This window comes from Macaca fascicularis, chromosome 4, assembly GCF_037993035.2.
Source record: "Macaca fascicularis isolate 582-1 chromosome 4, T2T-MFA8v1.1".
NCBI classification, from domain to species: Eukaryota; Metazoa; Chordata; class Mammalia; order Primates; family Cercopithecidae; genus Macaca; species Macaca fascicularis.
Genome location: NC_088378.1, coordinates 67,495,021 through 67,510,749, shown reverse-complemented (window position 1 = coordinate 67,510,749; position 15,729 = coordinate 67,495,021). Strand labels below are relative to the sequence as shown.

Genomic DNA, 15,729 nt, shown 5'->3' with positions numbered 1-15,729 from the left:
TTTGACTCATCCAAGGCAGGGTCTCACACAGTGCTTGGAACAGAAGAGGGTTCACCAAATGTTTGCAGACTAACATAATACCTGGATTCCAGTTGTACTGCCTGTGTGCTTTTCATATACCAACAACTCTGTGTTCGGAGAAAGAGAAAAGGCAACATTTCTACCCATCCCTGAGATTCACCTTCACCTCTTTGCAGACCTATAACTCAGGACTGCTCAGTGGAGAAGGAGCACTCCTTATTGGTATCTAGCCCCTTGGGTAGACAACACTGCATTATGTATGCCCATGTGGCCTTGCTGCCCTCCCCAAGGGCCACTTTTCCATCCTGAGCTACTCTGTGGCTAATGGTACAAACAGGTGCTCAACCCCTAGGCCACTTTCTATCTTGTGATGAGAAAGGAACACTAACCTTTGCCAGAAGACATATTTAATATATGGCCCAGTCAAATCCCTGCAATAATAGACACTTTGTTGCACCTTTAATTCATATGGCTAGGCATCTGAGACTCCCAGGCAGGACCAACATCATCAGTTCTACAGCCCTAGTTTCTTTGGGATGAGTTCCTTAGTTTTGTAGTCCTGCAACTACTCGAAAATGACAAATGCCCAGAGTTTCAATTAGAGGAGAGTGAAGAAACTTATTTGTTATATATGTTGTGATGTGGTCTCATTGTCTAAATTCTAATAACATAGACCTAAAAGTTATAATGTCAGCTCTTCATAGCTGGAGGGACCACTTCCCTCTGCAGCCTAGGGTGGGGACTGTCCAGGCACCCCTTTGTCCCAGCCAGCTTCAAATACTTCCCAGGCACCCAGACAGGCAGCCCATAGGGCTCCAGTGGCAGAATTCCCAGGAGCTACAATGGCTACCTCCGTAGTGGAAGAGCAGAGACACCTGGGACAGGGCGGTGTCCCTGCAGGTGGGGTAAGCAGGACGAGGCCTACCTGATTCCATCCTCCCTTCCTCTTTCTCCTGAACTTTCTCAGAGGCACTGCAGCCCCTGGGGAAGGGCTGGTGGCTGAAGAGGTCGTCGCACAGGAGGCTTCGGCACAGCTTGGCAAGGAAGCGGAGGACATAGCCGACGCTGTTCACCACAGGCAGGCTCCGCAGGTGCTGTTTGCCATCAAAGGAAGCTGAGACTGGAAAATCAGAGAGAAGGCAGCTTAGAGCCGGGCACTGGAGAAAACCTCAAGTCAATTGGCCCTGGTGAGGATTTTTCGTTTGTTCAGTTTTGTTTTGTTGCTAAGCAGGCTGTATTTGGATTTCACCCGTTTGTTCACAATGTCCTGTTTCTGGTCGTGATCCCACCCAGGAGATCACATGCATTTAGTTGTCACGTCTTCTTCGTCTCCTTGATCTGACTGTTTCTTAGTCTTGCCTTGTTTTTCATCACTCTAACAGCTTTGAAGAGTACTGCTCAGGGTAAAATGTCCCTCCGTTCAGATTTGTCTGTTTTTCTCATGATTAGACTAGGATTATGGGTTCTTTGGGACCACAGAGGTGAAGTACCCTTTCTATCACATCACATCAGGGGATAAAACTGGAGGAGGGCTGTGACCATGGAAGAAGGGATTTCTCTGACTCTGAAGGATCTTGAATAACAAGACATGCCCTGAGATGGAGTTGAAACCATGATGTTTCCCCACTGCCCTGCACGGTGGTAAGTGCTATGAAAAAGGAATGGAGCAGAGTACAGAAGTACAAAGAGGCCAGGTGTGATGTCTCATGCCTGTAATGCCAGCATTTGGGAGGCAGGTGGATCGCATGAGCTCAGGAGTTCAAGACCAGCCTAGGTAACATAGTGAGGCCTTCATCTCTACAAAAAATTGTAAAAAATTAGCCAGACTTGGTGGCATGCTCCTGTAGTCCCAGTCACTTGCAGGACTGAGGTCAGGAGATTGCTTGAGCCCAGAAGATCGAGGCTGCAGTGAGCCGTGATAGTGCCACCGCACTCTAGCCTAGGCGACAGAGTGAGACCCTGTCTCAAAATAAATAAATAAATAAATGAATAAATAAATAAATAAATAAGCAAACGGAGAGTGACAAGGGCTGATACATTAGACAAGGGGTCAGAAAAGGATTCTTTGATACAGTGGCATTTGAGTAGAACCTAAAGGACATCCGTGAGGTCATCTCGGCCAGAACAGAATGGGGAACAAGAGAGAAATAACCAAGAGATTAAAGAGGTAGCCAGGGCCAGGTCACACAGGGCCTGCGGGATTTTGTAAGGACTTGGGCTTTTACTTGGAGTGACATGGGAGACATTGGAGGCTTTAGGGCAGAGGAGGGGCATGATCTGACTTAGATTTTTAAAGAACCAGAGAGGTTTGCTGTGGGTGGTGAAAGGTGGTTGGACTCTGGATATATTTGGAAGTGGAGCAAAAAATATTTTGAAGTGGAGAAAAACAAAACCAAACCAAACCAAACAAACAAAAAAACCCACAAAGGGTTGGAAGTGGGAAGTGGGAGAAGGAGAAGAGCCAAGATGAGGATCAGAAATCCAGTCTTCTTACCCAGGCGTGGACTCATCCTCTCCTTGAGCCCTGAGAGAGGCTTTCAGCTCACAGGCTCATAAAGGCCCCAGGAGCCCAGCAGAGGTAGGACAGACCCTGGCCACACCCGCTGTCCCCAGGCCTGAGTATGGCTGCTTCCTCTGCAGAAAGACATCCATGGCCTCCTCGTGCAACCTAACCCAGGCCTTACCTGACACCATCTCTCCACCGTAGCCCTGCTTGACCAGGGAGAAGACCAACTTCTGCTGGTGGGCGCAGTCGATGCAGGCTTGGACGGCCTGCTGCAGCACCGCCGATGGCCGCTCAGGCCCGAAATGCTCCGGGAGCTGCTGCACCTTCCTCCTCTCCAGGTAGGGCCCCGCATTGGCCTGTTTGTTGATGTAGAGGCAGACTGCGGAGACAGAGGCCACAAAGCCCTCGGCATCCGGCACGCATCAGGCCAGCTGGAGGCCTCTGTGTACACGGGGGATGCCTCAGCCATGCCCCTTTGGCCCTGGCCTTGGGAAAGCTGGAAAGGGCAAAAGTGGGGTGGATTCTTCCCAACTTAAGAAGTAAAAGAGGCAAAAGAGTTAGACACCCCAAGTGGTAGGGCCTGAACTCGGGGACTTTCTTGGTTGAAAACAGTTGGATAGGTGGGTCCACTCTGATCTACTGAAATCTGAATTAAAGACCATTATGGTGGCCCACACGGACCGTGTGTATACAGGTATTTCCATGCTGGGAAAGTACACATACAAAACCTCCTCTACCTCCTCCAAAGGAGCTGTCAAGCTATAGACAGTTTTCGCCATTTCTTTGTTAACCGTCTACGAACCAAAAAATCAAGATGACACTGATCACTCCAGAGACTATGTATTGAACAAAGCTCTACAGACAGTGCTAGTTACAATCTCAGAGAAAATAAACATTCAGCAACCCATTTAGGTGAACCCAGTCAATGGTCTCTACACTTTTAGGGTAATAAACCCCACTGATAAAAAATTGGGGGGCACATGTCCCAAACCATGTTTATTTATTTATAGGTTATATACATTCTTAACTGTATTAATGTATGGTGTGAATTTTTTACAGGAAAGTATCTAATTTATATAATATAATATTATATAAATGTTGTTTATATAATATTACATACAAACACAAAAATGTTAGAATGTCTACAAAACTGGTTTTCATATATGATAGACTTCAGTAAATGAAGTGGAGTCTTTATGAATTTTGCAATTAAAGAGAAAAAGAAATACAAATCCTTTTTTAGCCCAAAGATTTTGTACAGAGAAGATTGCCCAAAGAGTTAGTTACCATCAGTAAAATTAGCTCGGTCTGTTGGGTGAGGGATTCAGACCTAGTTTATACAAGTTCAACTTCATTCTATTCTATGACAATGAATAAATTCCAACCCCCAACTACCTATACCACCTGTAATTTGGTAACAGTTGCCAAACTGGTCAGCCTGTCTTTGGACTGTTTGCTTAAAGATTTTTCATTGTCCCAGACATCAGGTCAGACTCCTTAATAGGTGAAGGGTGCCCTGGCCGACCTCTTGAGAAAAAACTACCCAAAACTTGGAAATAAGACCCAAAAGTTATTTCCTTCACTTTCAATGACATGGTACAGCATTGTCTAATAAGCATTGTATACATTGTAAAACGTATCCAAGAAATAGAAATTGTAAAAGGATGAGATAAGATGAATAGGAATAGTAGGTGTTACATTGTCTTCCATACATTAATGACTCCTCTTGTGTATCTGCCCTCTCAATCCCCATCATCCTCCCATAAGCATCTTACCTTAGAGGCCACTGGTGCAAAGGAGTGTTGAAGAGGGACTTTAAGAGGAGACCAATGGCATTTTGGAAAGACTAAGTGGTAACAGCAAAGGTGGAGAAATAGTTTTTTTTTTTTTTTTTTTGAGCACCTACTATAGTCTCAAGACAAGCATGTGGGTTGGGTGGTATTATTACTGCTTTACTAATGAAGAAACTGAGGCTTAAAGAAGTTAGATGACTGCTCAAACACTGTAGCCAGTGATGCAACAGGAATTTGGATCAGGTCTTTTGGAAGACACTCTGGTAGAGTCCAGGTCTCATCCCAGGTGATAAGAAAAATCTAACTAATAAAAGACCTTCATGCAGGCACTATGCTACGCCCTACAAAGAAAGCTTGAACAAAATGAAGCAGTCCTTGCCTTCACAGAGCATATGTCCTGGTGGGGGAAGCTGGCCTATTCAGATCATCCCATGAGCTGATGTGAGACCATGTGAAACTGTGGCTGTGAGAAACATGGGGAGGGGCTAGGAGAGCCCATCTGGGGGACCCTGGCAGGAAAGTTATGAGGACTTTCTGGAACAAAGTATGCCTGATCTGAGATATAAGGGAGGAATAGGGTGGCCCGAAGGGATGATCACTCCAGATGGAGGGAGAGAATATGCTAAGACCCTGTGGCCAGTCCTGGGGACTGAGAGAAGAGCAGTGGGGTGAACCACAGGATGGAGCCTGTAGGGCCTTGTCGGCCAGATTGACAAGTCTGGGCTTCATCTAAAAGCAACGGGAGCGACTGAAGGGATTTAAATGGGATGGGAGAGGGGCTGGGGTTGTGACATAGGGGAATTCTCTTCGTGTGTGTGTGCGTGCGTGTGTGTGCGCGTGCGTGTGTGCGTGCGTGTGTGTGTGCGTGCGTGTGTGTGTGTGTGCATGCATGTGTGTGTGTGTGTGAGAGAGAGAGACACCATCAGATTGTCATTACTATTATGATGAAACTGTCAGTTGGTGGATGCCCCACCAGAGACAGAGATTGGAATACCTGCTACCATGACTGGGTTGGAGGGTAGTGTGTCAGACTAAGGGAGAATGGGATCCTTAGGAAATCTGGAAGAGCAAACACAGGGACCAGAGCCCTGTTTAAGGTGAGCAGGCTCAGATCAGTGCAACAGATCAGTGGAACCTGGCTCTGAAAATAAACATCTGGCCACTCTGTGTCCCCCTGCCATCCACCTCCCTCCAACCAAAGCAACCACTTACACCCAAGCTGCACTGAAAACCAAGTTTTAAATAATCCAAGCTGTGGGATGTGTAAACTGGTGCTCTCAGAGACTCTGGTCATCCTGTCTGCTGCCTGGCTAGCACACTAAATCCCTAATTTGAGGCATCTCAGCAACAACTCTTTAATCTACAAAGTAACGATTAGATGGTGGCTGCCCTGTTCTCTACAGACCATCACAGCCTTGGAGTTCATTCTGCTGACCTACCTGTGAGAGCCTGTGGGGCCGCCAAGCTGGGGACCGTGGCTGCGTCCTGAGGGATGGAGCTGAGGTCAGGCTCTGGGGTACTCCGTGGAGGTGAGAGGGCTAAGGGAGTCATGAGAAGCCGAGACTTGATCTGGAAGAGAGAGCCCATTTGGTCAATGAGAATCTGGCAGTATTCTCTACAACCTTCCAGATTCTGTGCTAGACGGCAGTTAACCGTTGCTGCTCGATTATGCTTTCATGTCTTTCCATCCTGCAGCTTCGGGGCCTGAGTTGCAGATTCAAGTTTATGCTCAGGATTCATATTTGGGGTCACACTCAGAGATTACCTCTCATCCCACCCTTACAGAGGAGCCACCCAGGAAATGACAGTGTCAGGCAGTGAGTGCAGGAGCACACAGAGGTGCAAAGAGTTGGCATCCATGAACTCTTTGAGTGCGAATGCAGGATAGGAGAGTTTCCAGCCTGCACCCCTGTGTTCCCTAGAATCCTGTGGACAGGGCTTTCCCTGTATCCACCCAGCCAGAGACCAACCCTGAAGCTCTCTTCACTCTCTCCCAAGCTCCCTGCTCACAAAAATCACTGGATCCTGCTGGAAAAGAGAGCAGGAGCCATTCCTCCAAGAGGCTGAGATACTGCTGTGTTTATTTCCTGCAGCATAGTGACAAAACTAGCCCGGATGTGGACATGAGAATGAGCAGCGGCCACCTTGATGATTTCACTTGAAACCACAAAGGAGGAGTTGAAATTTGCTTTTACGGAGTAAGGGGAAGATGAATAGTTGACGACTGGTTGATATCCATATTAACAAGTTACTCTTTATATCAAGACTAGTACAGAGACAAGCTTTTAATCTTAGTTCTCTACCCAAAAATAATGAAGAAAGTCAGTCATGTCCCTGTCTTCACCTCTGACCTATATCTAGACCTCATTCCAGACCATTTTAAGTCGGTCTCTGGAAGTGAGACTCGCACATCCGGAGTGTTTAAAGATGTTGAGATTCTCAACCCAAAGGTCCATCAGTGACAGATTGGATTAAGAAAATGTGGCACATATACACCATGGAATACTATGCAGCCATCAAAAAGGATGAGTTTGCGTCCTTTGTAGGGACATGGATGCAGCTGGAAACCATCATTCTATCACAAGAACAGAAAACCAAACACCGCATGTTCTCACTCATAGGTGGGAACTGAACAATGAGATCACTTGGACTCAGGAAGGGGAACATCACACACAGGGGCCTATCATGGGGAGGGGGGAGGGGGGAGGGATTGCATTGGGAGTTATACCCGATGTAAATGATGAGTTGATGGGTGCAGCACACCAACATGGCACAAGTATACATATGTAACAAACCTGCACGTTATGCACATGTACCCTACAACTTAAAGTATAATAATAATAAATAAATAAATAAATAAATAAATAAATAAATAAAAAGATGTTGAGATTCTAATACACAGTTAAGTTTGGGGACCCTTGCCCAACACCAAAGCTTTTCAATTTTTGCAATCAGCCTTCTAGAGGGTCTTGTTGAAATGCAGATTCTGATTCAGGAGTTCTGGGCTGGGACAGGAGATTCTGCATTTCTAATGAGCTCCCAGGTATCACTGATGCTGCTGGTCCATGGACCACACTTTGAGTAGCAAGGTTGTATGTCCTATTGTTAACATGTGTGCAGTCCTCATCTATATCTTCACTTTCTTCCTGGATTTTTAAGATAGAATACTAATAATAGTCATGGAGAAATAGTATTTGAACTGCTACTTCCCCAGTCATTCTATATTCACTCATTTATTCATTCAACAAATATATATTGAGAACCTATTTCATGCCCAACACTCTTACAGCTGCTACGGAAACAGCAGAAGCAAAGCGTACAAAAATCTTTGGCCTCATGGAACTGATATTCTGTAAAGGGGAGACAGACAATAAACAGAATAAATGGGTAAATGATATAGTAGATTAGATGTTAATAAAAGCTGATGATGAAAATAAGGAGAGAAGGGGCATGAGAAGTGCAGTTGAGTTGTACTTTAGGCTGACATTTTAAAATAAGGTGGTTGAGGCATTTCTTGGGTGAAATTGCAGCCAAGATTTGAAGGAGGTGAGGGAGCAAGTCATACAGTGTCTAGGGAAAGAATATTCCAGGCAATGTCAATATCAAGCCCCAAGGTTCTGAGGCAGCTTTCTTGCTTTCTCTCTTTCTCTCTTTCTCTCTTTTTCTCTTTCTCTCTTTCTCCCTTTCTTTCTTTCTTTCTTTCTTTCTTTCTTTCTTTCTTTCTTTCTTTCTTTCTTTCTTTCCTTCTTTCTTTCTTTCTTTCTTTCTTTCTTTCTTTCTTTCTTTCTTTCTTTCTTTCTTTCTTTCTTTCTTTCTTTCTTTCTTTCTTTCTTTCCTTTTTGAGATGGAGTTTCGCTTTTGTTGCCCAGGCTGGAGTGCAATGGCGCAATCTCAGCTCACCACAACCTCTGCCTCCCAGGTTCAAATGATTCTCCTGCCTCAGCCTCCCAAGTAGCTGGGATTACAGGTGCCTGCCACCACACCTAGCTAATTTTTGTATTTTTAGTAGAGACAGGCTTTCACCATGTTGGCCAGGCTGATCTTGAACTCCTGACCTCATGATCCACCCGCCTTGGCCCCCCAAAATGCTGGGATTACAGGTGTGAGCCACTGCCCCGGCCAACAGTCTTTCTGAGTGTGGTCTTGAGAAAAGACTGAAAGAAGCAAAAGTGGGAGGACCACTAACCTACAGTAGCTGAGAGATGACAGTGGGTTGGATTGTGGTAATAGCAGTGGCGGTGATGAGAAGTAGACAGATCCTGGACATGTTTTGAAGGTGGAACCAACAAAATTTACCAACACATTGAATGTGGTATATGAGAGAAAGAAGGAAGTCAAAGATGACTTCAAGCATTGACACCAGGAGGGCTCTAGGTGGAGTAAGATTTTTTGTTGTTGTTGTTTGTTTTGAAGGGAAGGAGCATAGAGTGGAGGGGGCTAGAGAAGATCAGGGGTGAGTTTTGGGCGTGTCGAGTTTAAGATACTTGCTAGACGTCCAAGTGGAGATATTACTAGACAGTTGCATCTGGTAGAGTATAGGGTTCTGGGGGAGAGCCTAAATGAAGACGTATGTTTGGGAATCATCAGTATAGAGTTGGTATGTCAGACCATAATAATGGAAGAGATCATCAGAGAAGTGAGTGTAGATGGAGAAGAGAAGGATCCAAACACTGAGCCCTGCAAGATTCCAACACAAAGAGCCTGGAGAAATGAGAAAGGAACAAGCAAAAGAAATCAGGAAAAAGCACCCAATGGGGTAGAAAGAAAACTGGGAGAGGGTGGGAGTATGGGAGTGAACGGAGAGGTTCTTTCAAGGAGGAGATAGTGGTTAACCACGCTAAATGCTCTGATTAGACAAGAAAGACTAGGAGTGGTCATTAGATTTAGCAATTTATTAACAAGAAAGGTGGTGGCACAGTGGGTTGAACTGGAATAAGAAGAAATCTTTGCCCTCATGGAACTGACATTCTAATGGCTGGCAGGGCGGGGAGACAATAAATGAATAAATAAGTATACGATATAGTATGTTAGGAGGTGATAAGAGGCAATGGTGAAAATAAAGAAGCAAAGGGCATGGGAAATGCAATTGAGGAGTTATAGTTTGAGTTGACATTTTAAAATAGGGTAGCTCCTGATTGGAAAAACGGAAAGAGAGGCACTGGGGTCAGTAAGTAAAGTCAACGCTTTCAAAGAGTTTTGTCAAAAAAGGGAGCAGAGAACTAGCCATAGCAAAGGAACAAAGTGGGATTAGAAGATTTTTTTGCCCCACAGTGAGATACCACCTTGCTGGTAGCTATTAAGATAGCTACTATTAAAAAAAAAAAAAATACAAAACAAAAAATAACAAAATGAAAACCCCCCAGAAAATAGTAAATGTTGGCAGGGATGTGGAGAAACTGGAATCCTTGTGCACTGCTGGTGGAAATGTAAAATGGTGCTGCCACTGTGGAAAAGAGTATGGCAGTTTTTCAAAAAATTAGAAATAAAATTACCATATGACCCAGCAATTCCATTTCTGAGTATATACCCCCCAAAATTGAAAATAGTCTCCAAGAGATATTTCACATCCACGTTCATGGCAACAGTATTTACAATAGCCAAAAGTCAAATGCATAGAGACAGAAAGTAGAATGGTAGTTGCCAGGAACTGGGGGAAGGTGGGAATGGGGAGTTACTGCTTAGTGGGTAGTTTTAATTTTGCAAGATGAAAATGTTCTGGAGATTGATTGCACAACAATGTGAATAAACTTAACACTATTGAGTTTTATGGCAAACTCAATAATGGTAAATTTTAGAAATAATGGTAAATTTTACGTATTTTTTAGCAAAATTTTAAAAATTAATTTTAAGGATTCTTTGTTTTTTGTTTTTGAGATGGGAGAAAAAATAGTGTTTTAATGCTGATTAAAATAATCCAGTAGAGAGAGAAAAGTTGATTGTACAGAAGATTGTGTGGAGAACTGCTAGCATGAAAGGGCTTTGAGTAGGTGAGAGGGTAGGAGTGCATGAGGGAGGTCGTGGCCTAAGAAGAAACACATACTTTCCATCTATTGCAACAAGAAGGAAGACAGAATATAGAGGTTTGAATGCTGGGGTGGGTGGATGTGGAGGTGGGAGCTTGCCGAAGGTTTCTTCCCATGGCTTCCAATTTCCCCGAGATATGGAAGCTGAGTGGGAGGACAGAGGAGGTGGGTGTGGTCATGAACTGGGAGAGTAGGAGGGCTGGGGAGTGGAGCATGGCTGCTGAGTAGCATTGAGTGGGCACTGGGATGTGCAGAAATGAATGTGATATGAGATCATTCAACAGCAAGCACATTGGCTGCACAGTGCTAAATGGGTGCTGAATTTGAGGCTCTCAAGGGAACCTCTATATTAATCAGAAACTATAATTAACAATAGAGATTTCATCTTATTCTGAGTGTGACATTTCAAAATTAAAGGACATATCCTGTAGGAATACACTGCTAAATATTATAAACATAATTTAAAAGAAACCTCAGTCATGGGAATGGGAGATCATAAACCTGCTTTGACTCAGTGACTCTGACTTTGGTGTGACTTCCTCATCTGCCAAGTGTCATGAGGGTGGTGGCCATCATGCCTATCTATGGAGGCCATGCACCAAGGGTCCCCTGACTGCTTTTCCAGGAATGATATCCCGCTTTCCATATCTTGTGACGGAGAGGCTGGTGGTGACAGAGTTCCTGAGGACTTCAGGCAGTGACTTCTGGGATAATCCTGGCTAACTCCTCCTTCACAAGCTTAAAGCCCTTAACTCCCAACACAGAGATAATAATGCTCACTGGAGAAAAATGGAATTGGCAAATTATTTTTTCCTCTATGGTCTTTAAGCAAATCACACAAAGATACTTGTGACTCTTCCCTAGAAAAATGACGATGATGATGATGATGACTAAAATGTAAGTATCCAGACACTGTTTACTGTTCATATAAACTTCCTAATGACTTTAACATCTAATGTTTTCTCACCATTCTAATATTTATCAGAGGCCAGGCGTATTGGCTCACACCTGCAATCCCAGCACTTTGGGAGGCCAAGACGGGAGGATTGCTTGAGCTCTGGAGAAAAGGCTGGGCAACATAGAGAGAACTCGTTTATACTAAAAATTAAAAAAATTAGCCAGGCATGGTGGCATGTGCCTGTTGTTACAGCTATTCGGGAGGCTGAGGCAGGAGGATTGCTTGAACCCAGGAGATCAAGGCTGCAGTGATCTATGATCATGCCACTACCCTCCAGTCTGGGCAACAGAGACAGACCCTGTCTCAAAAAAAAAACAAAACAAAAGTTACTAGAGAGGAATCTGTTCATTGAACCCACCTCAAATGAAGTAATGGAATTATAATTGGCTGTTATTTCTGTCCATTTCCGCCCAAGTGAAATTACAGGGATTAGATTAAATCGCCTAATTGCAAGGAAACCTTCTGTATTCATCCAATCCGTAAAACAACTGCTAGACCTTTTGAATGAAAGAAAAAGTCACAAGCAACTATGGGTAGTATATGGCTTTTTAAAAATATCCTTTGCTAGATAATAAATCACTAGTAGAAATACCCTTTTGACTTAGCATTCAGAAATTTCAATCTCGTTGCTTAATATAAAGAATAAAAAGTAGCCTAGTGTAGAAAAGGGAGTCACCCATGATTTTAGAAAAGTCCTGAAATAGGAGAGCACAGATATGAGCCCACTGGCTAGAAACATTGCTGTGGTGTGATGAGGGGCCCAGTCCATCAGCACAAACCTCTCCCCAGTGGCATGGGGGGCTCCCTGTCTGTTGCAACCTATCCAACCTCTTCTCTGGCAGGGCATTTGTCTTTGTTGTTGTTGCCTTAGGTTTCTAAAAAAATGCTGTCTATTTTGTTTTTTAAATGAACAAAATAAAACAGAGTGCTGATACAGTGGTTTCTAACACCATTCTTTAATATAAGGAACAAAAACTCCTTGCAGACATGGCTGATTTTAGGACTAGGGTAGGGAATATGCAAGGGGAGCCTAGATCATCTTGTAATGCCGGAAAGTAAGACAATACTAAGCAAACAAAACACACACAATGGTGGGGATTGGTTACAGGGACACAGGTGCCAACTGAAAGAGCTCCCAATGGCCAAATTCGGACCAAGAGGAACAACAAATAAATAATGCAGTAATGGATTATAACTCAAAGTATAAAATAAATATTCATGAATCCACACAGACATAAATAGGTGGTTGACTCAGTAAATAAAAGGGAAAGAACAAACAACTCTCACAGGCATAAAAATTTCAAATTTATGTAGACATCCCACCCTCAAGTAGGTGAAACATAACTCCCTACTCCTTACGAATGGGCTGTGCACAGTGAGTACTTCCAAAGAGTACAGTATGGAAATGGAGGGGGAATGTAACTTTACAATGGAGAAACTTGATAAATAAGACTTCAACCATATGATTGAGGTCAACATCATCAGTGATAAGTCATGTCACTAGCATGTACTCTCACGATATGATGAAAATGCCACGTCACCTCTGGCATCTTCTTCCCCAAGCCCCCTAACCCTAGTCTAATCATGAGAAAAACATGAGACAAACCGAAATTGCAAAGCGTTTTACAAAATACCCAACCAGTACTCCTCAAAACTGCCAAAGTCATCACAAAAGGAAATTCTGAGCAACTTTCCCAGCCCAGAGGACCTTAAGGAAACATGACAACTAAATGTTATATAGTATATTGGACGGGATCCTGGAATAGAATAGAATAGGGAAAAGCTAATTAAGTCAGAGTAAAATATTGACTTTATTTAATAATGAAGTATTATGACGGGTTCACTAGTTGTGACAAACATACCACAGTAATATGAGATGTTAACAGTGGGGGGAAACCAGGTGCGGGGTACGTGAGAATTCTCTGTTTTATCTCTGCAACACTTCTGTAAACTGAAAACTATTCTAAAATAGTGTTTGTTTTCAAAATATTAAAAACAGGATGTGGCAGAGTAAACTGGGTAAATGGAGAGGAGGAGAGAAGAGAGGCCTCTTCCTGGCAGCAAGAACTGGAAGGAGCTTACAGCGCAGAACGCCATGCTCTGACATACAGGAGCTAATCCTGGGCCTTCAAAGCCAACATCCCTGCCCAAGTGCAAGTACAGTTGCCACATTTATGTGAGATTCAAAACCTCAACCCAGCAGGTGTGGTGACCCCTCATCCAAGGCAGGGTCTGTGCTTTGCCTCATTAGAGAATACTGCTGGGACAAAGCGACAGGGCAAAGTGTCCCTACCAACTGGAGTCTCCACCAGAGGGACTGAGGAACCTGGAATCAGCTCATCTTTCTTCTCCATTTATAGAACCAAAATATGGGCCTGGGGAATTTCTGACTCCAGCTGTCATTTAAGGGAGGACCTTCTCTAAGACATTTGCTAGAACACCACTGGAAAGAATTGGGAGGGGATTTGGGGGGAAACTGAGATGTGCGGCCAAGAGGACACTAAAGGGGAGAGGGTCGGTTGATGTAAAACTCAAGGATTTTTCTAGAAACCTCTGGCTTTGGCAGTAACAGAAATGCTAGCTAAACATTGTTTGACAGACTGGCAGCAAGAGGTGGATAATCTGAGGATGGAGAGTGTGGCTGAGGAAGGATGAGGATGTATAGAGGCTGCTGGCACATTCGCAGAGGGTAAGCCAACAAAGCAAAATTTTAAAATGTGTTTAGGGCACATGCAAAGGGATGCCAGCTTTGCATCTGGATTGAATGTCCAGCGTGGCCTCTTGCTGACTCTGACGCTCAGTACTTAGGCACTCAGGGCCTGCCTTTCCTCATCTGTAAAGATAATAGCCCTCACACAGGGATGTAGTAAGAATTAAATGCAGAAGTTTACATAATGCAAAGTGAGAACTCAATAAATGTTAATTGTCATGATTGGTGTTAGTATTATTATTGTTACTTTTAGAAATTCCAGAAATGCAAATAAGGCCCAGGTTTCTTGTTCATGCAGTGATGGCAGGAGGAGGAAACTGCCCATCTTTCCTGGAACCCATCTCCATTTTCCGTGCTTATCTCTTGGGGTCACATCTTCAGAAATCTCTGCAAAACCACCCTTTTTCCTCACACCTCGCAGATGATCCCCTCTGCAAATCATGTTTCCAATCCATCTTGAAATGGTTCCTAAGTGTTGCTTATGTAATAGCTATCATTTCCAAGTGGCATCATTTAAGCCAAATCTAAAAAGGAAAAACAATAATTCATTCAATCAGACAGACACGTATTCAACAAAAACTTCTTGAGCACCTACTATGTGCCAGGAACTGTTCTAGGTGCTGAAGATTCAGCTATGAATGGGGAAGATAAACTTCTTGTTCTCGATGACAGCAACTACGTGACCAGGGTAGGCCTATAAAGGGGTGACATTTAAGTCAGGATCCGAGTGGCTAGAACTAGCCTGTTGTGACTGCAGAAAGCTTTCCAGGCAGACAGAACAGTTTGTGCAAACATTCTAAAGCTTTGCTTCTTCAAGAAACCAGAGTGGTTGGAACTGTGGGCAAGCGTCAGAATGGTGCAAGGTGAGGTCAAGCTAGGTGGTTAGGATGAGATAATGGCAGTTTTCTAAGTTAGTGTTATGCATTGAATTGTGTCTCTCTAAAAAGACATATGTTTACGTTCTAATCCCCTGTACCTACAAATATTGGTTTTATTTAGACATAGGGTCTTTGCAGACGTAATGAAGTTAAAATGAGTGCATACTGCGTTAGGGTTGGTCTTAACCCAATGACTGGTGTGCTTATAAGAAGAAAAAAACTTGATACAGACATCTGTTTGGAGAGAATGCTATGTGACAACAGAGGCAGAGATTGGAGTAATGTGTTGACAGCCAAGAAACAGCAGGATTGTTGGCAACCACTAGAAGTTAGGAAGAGGCAAGAAAGGACCCTCCCCTGGAGTCTTCAGAGAGAGAGCATGGCCCTACTGACAGCCTGATTTCAGTCTTCCAGCCTCCAGAAAGGATGTTTTAAGCCACCCAGTTGGTAGTACTTTGTTACAGCAGCCCTAAGGAAACAAATACAGTCAGGATAACAAGTTTGGATTTTATTCTATGAGTGATGGAAATAATTACAGGATTTTAAGCAGGGAAACACATAAGCTAGTTTTCATTTTGTGAAAATAAATATGGTGCTAGGCCCAGTGGCTCACATCAGAATCTCTGAGTGCTGTTATCCTAGGAGGCTGAAGCAAGAGGGTCACTTGAGTTCACGAATTCAAGACCAGTCTGGACAAAAATGGCAAACCCTGTCTCTACAAAAAATACAAAAAAAAAAAAAAAAAAAAGAAAGAAAAAAAACAACTGGCCAGCTGTGGTGGAATGCACCTTAGTCCCAGCTACTTAGGAGGCGGAGGTGGGAAGATGCTTTGAGCCTGGG

The 15,729-nt window shown here is 43.7% G+C and overlaps 1 protein-coding gene across 28 annotated transcripts in view; it reads right to left on the bottom strand.

Moving 5' to 3' along the window:
- Window positions 1–15,729, bottom strand: part of SCML4 (Scm polycomb group protein like 4) — a 121,693-nt gene that overhangs the window by 40,652 nt on the left and 65,312 nt on the right. For all 28 annotated transcript variants that reach the window (XM_065543628.2, XM_074037366.1, XM_065543633.2 and 25 more), the window contains 3 exons: window positions 5,760–5,889; window positions 2,706–2,906; window positions 947–1,141 (listed from right to left, as the gene is read on the bottom strand). In XM_065543628.2, coding sequence (XP_065399700.1) covers window positions 947–1,141; window positions 2,706–2,906; window positions 5,760–5,889 — 526 coding nt within the window. The remainder of the gene's footprint in view (window positions 1–946; window positions 1,142–2,705; window positions 2,907–5,759; window positions 5,890–15,729) is intronic.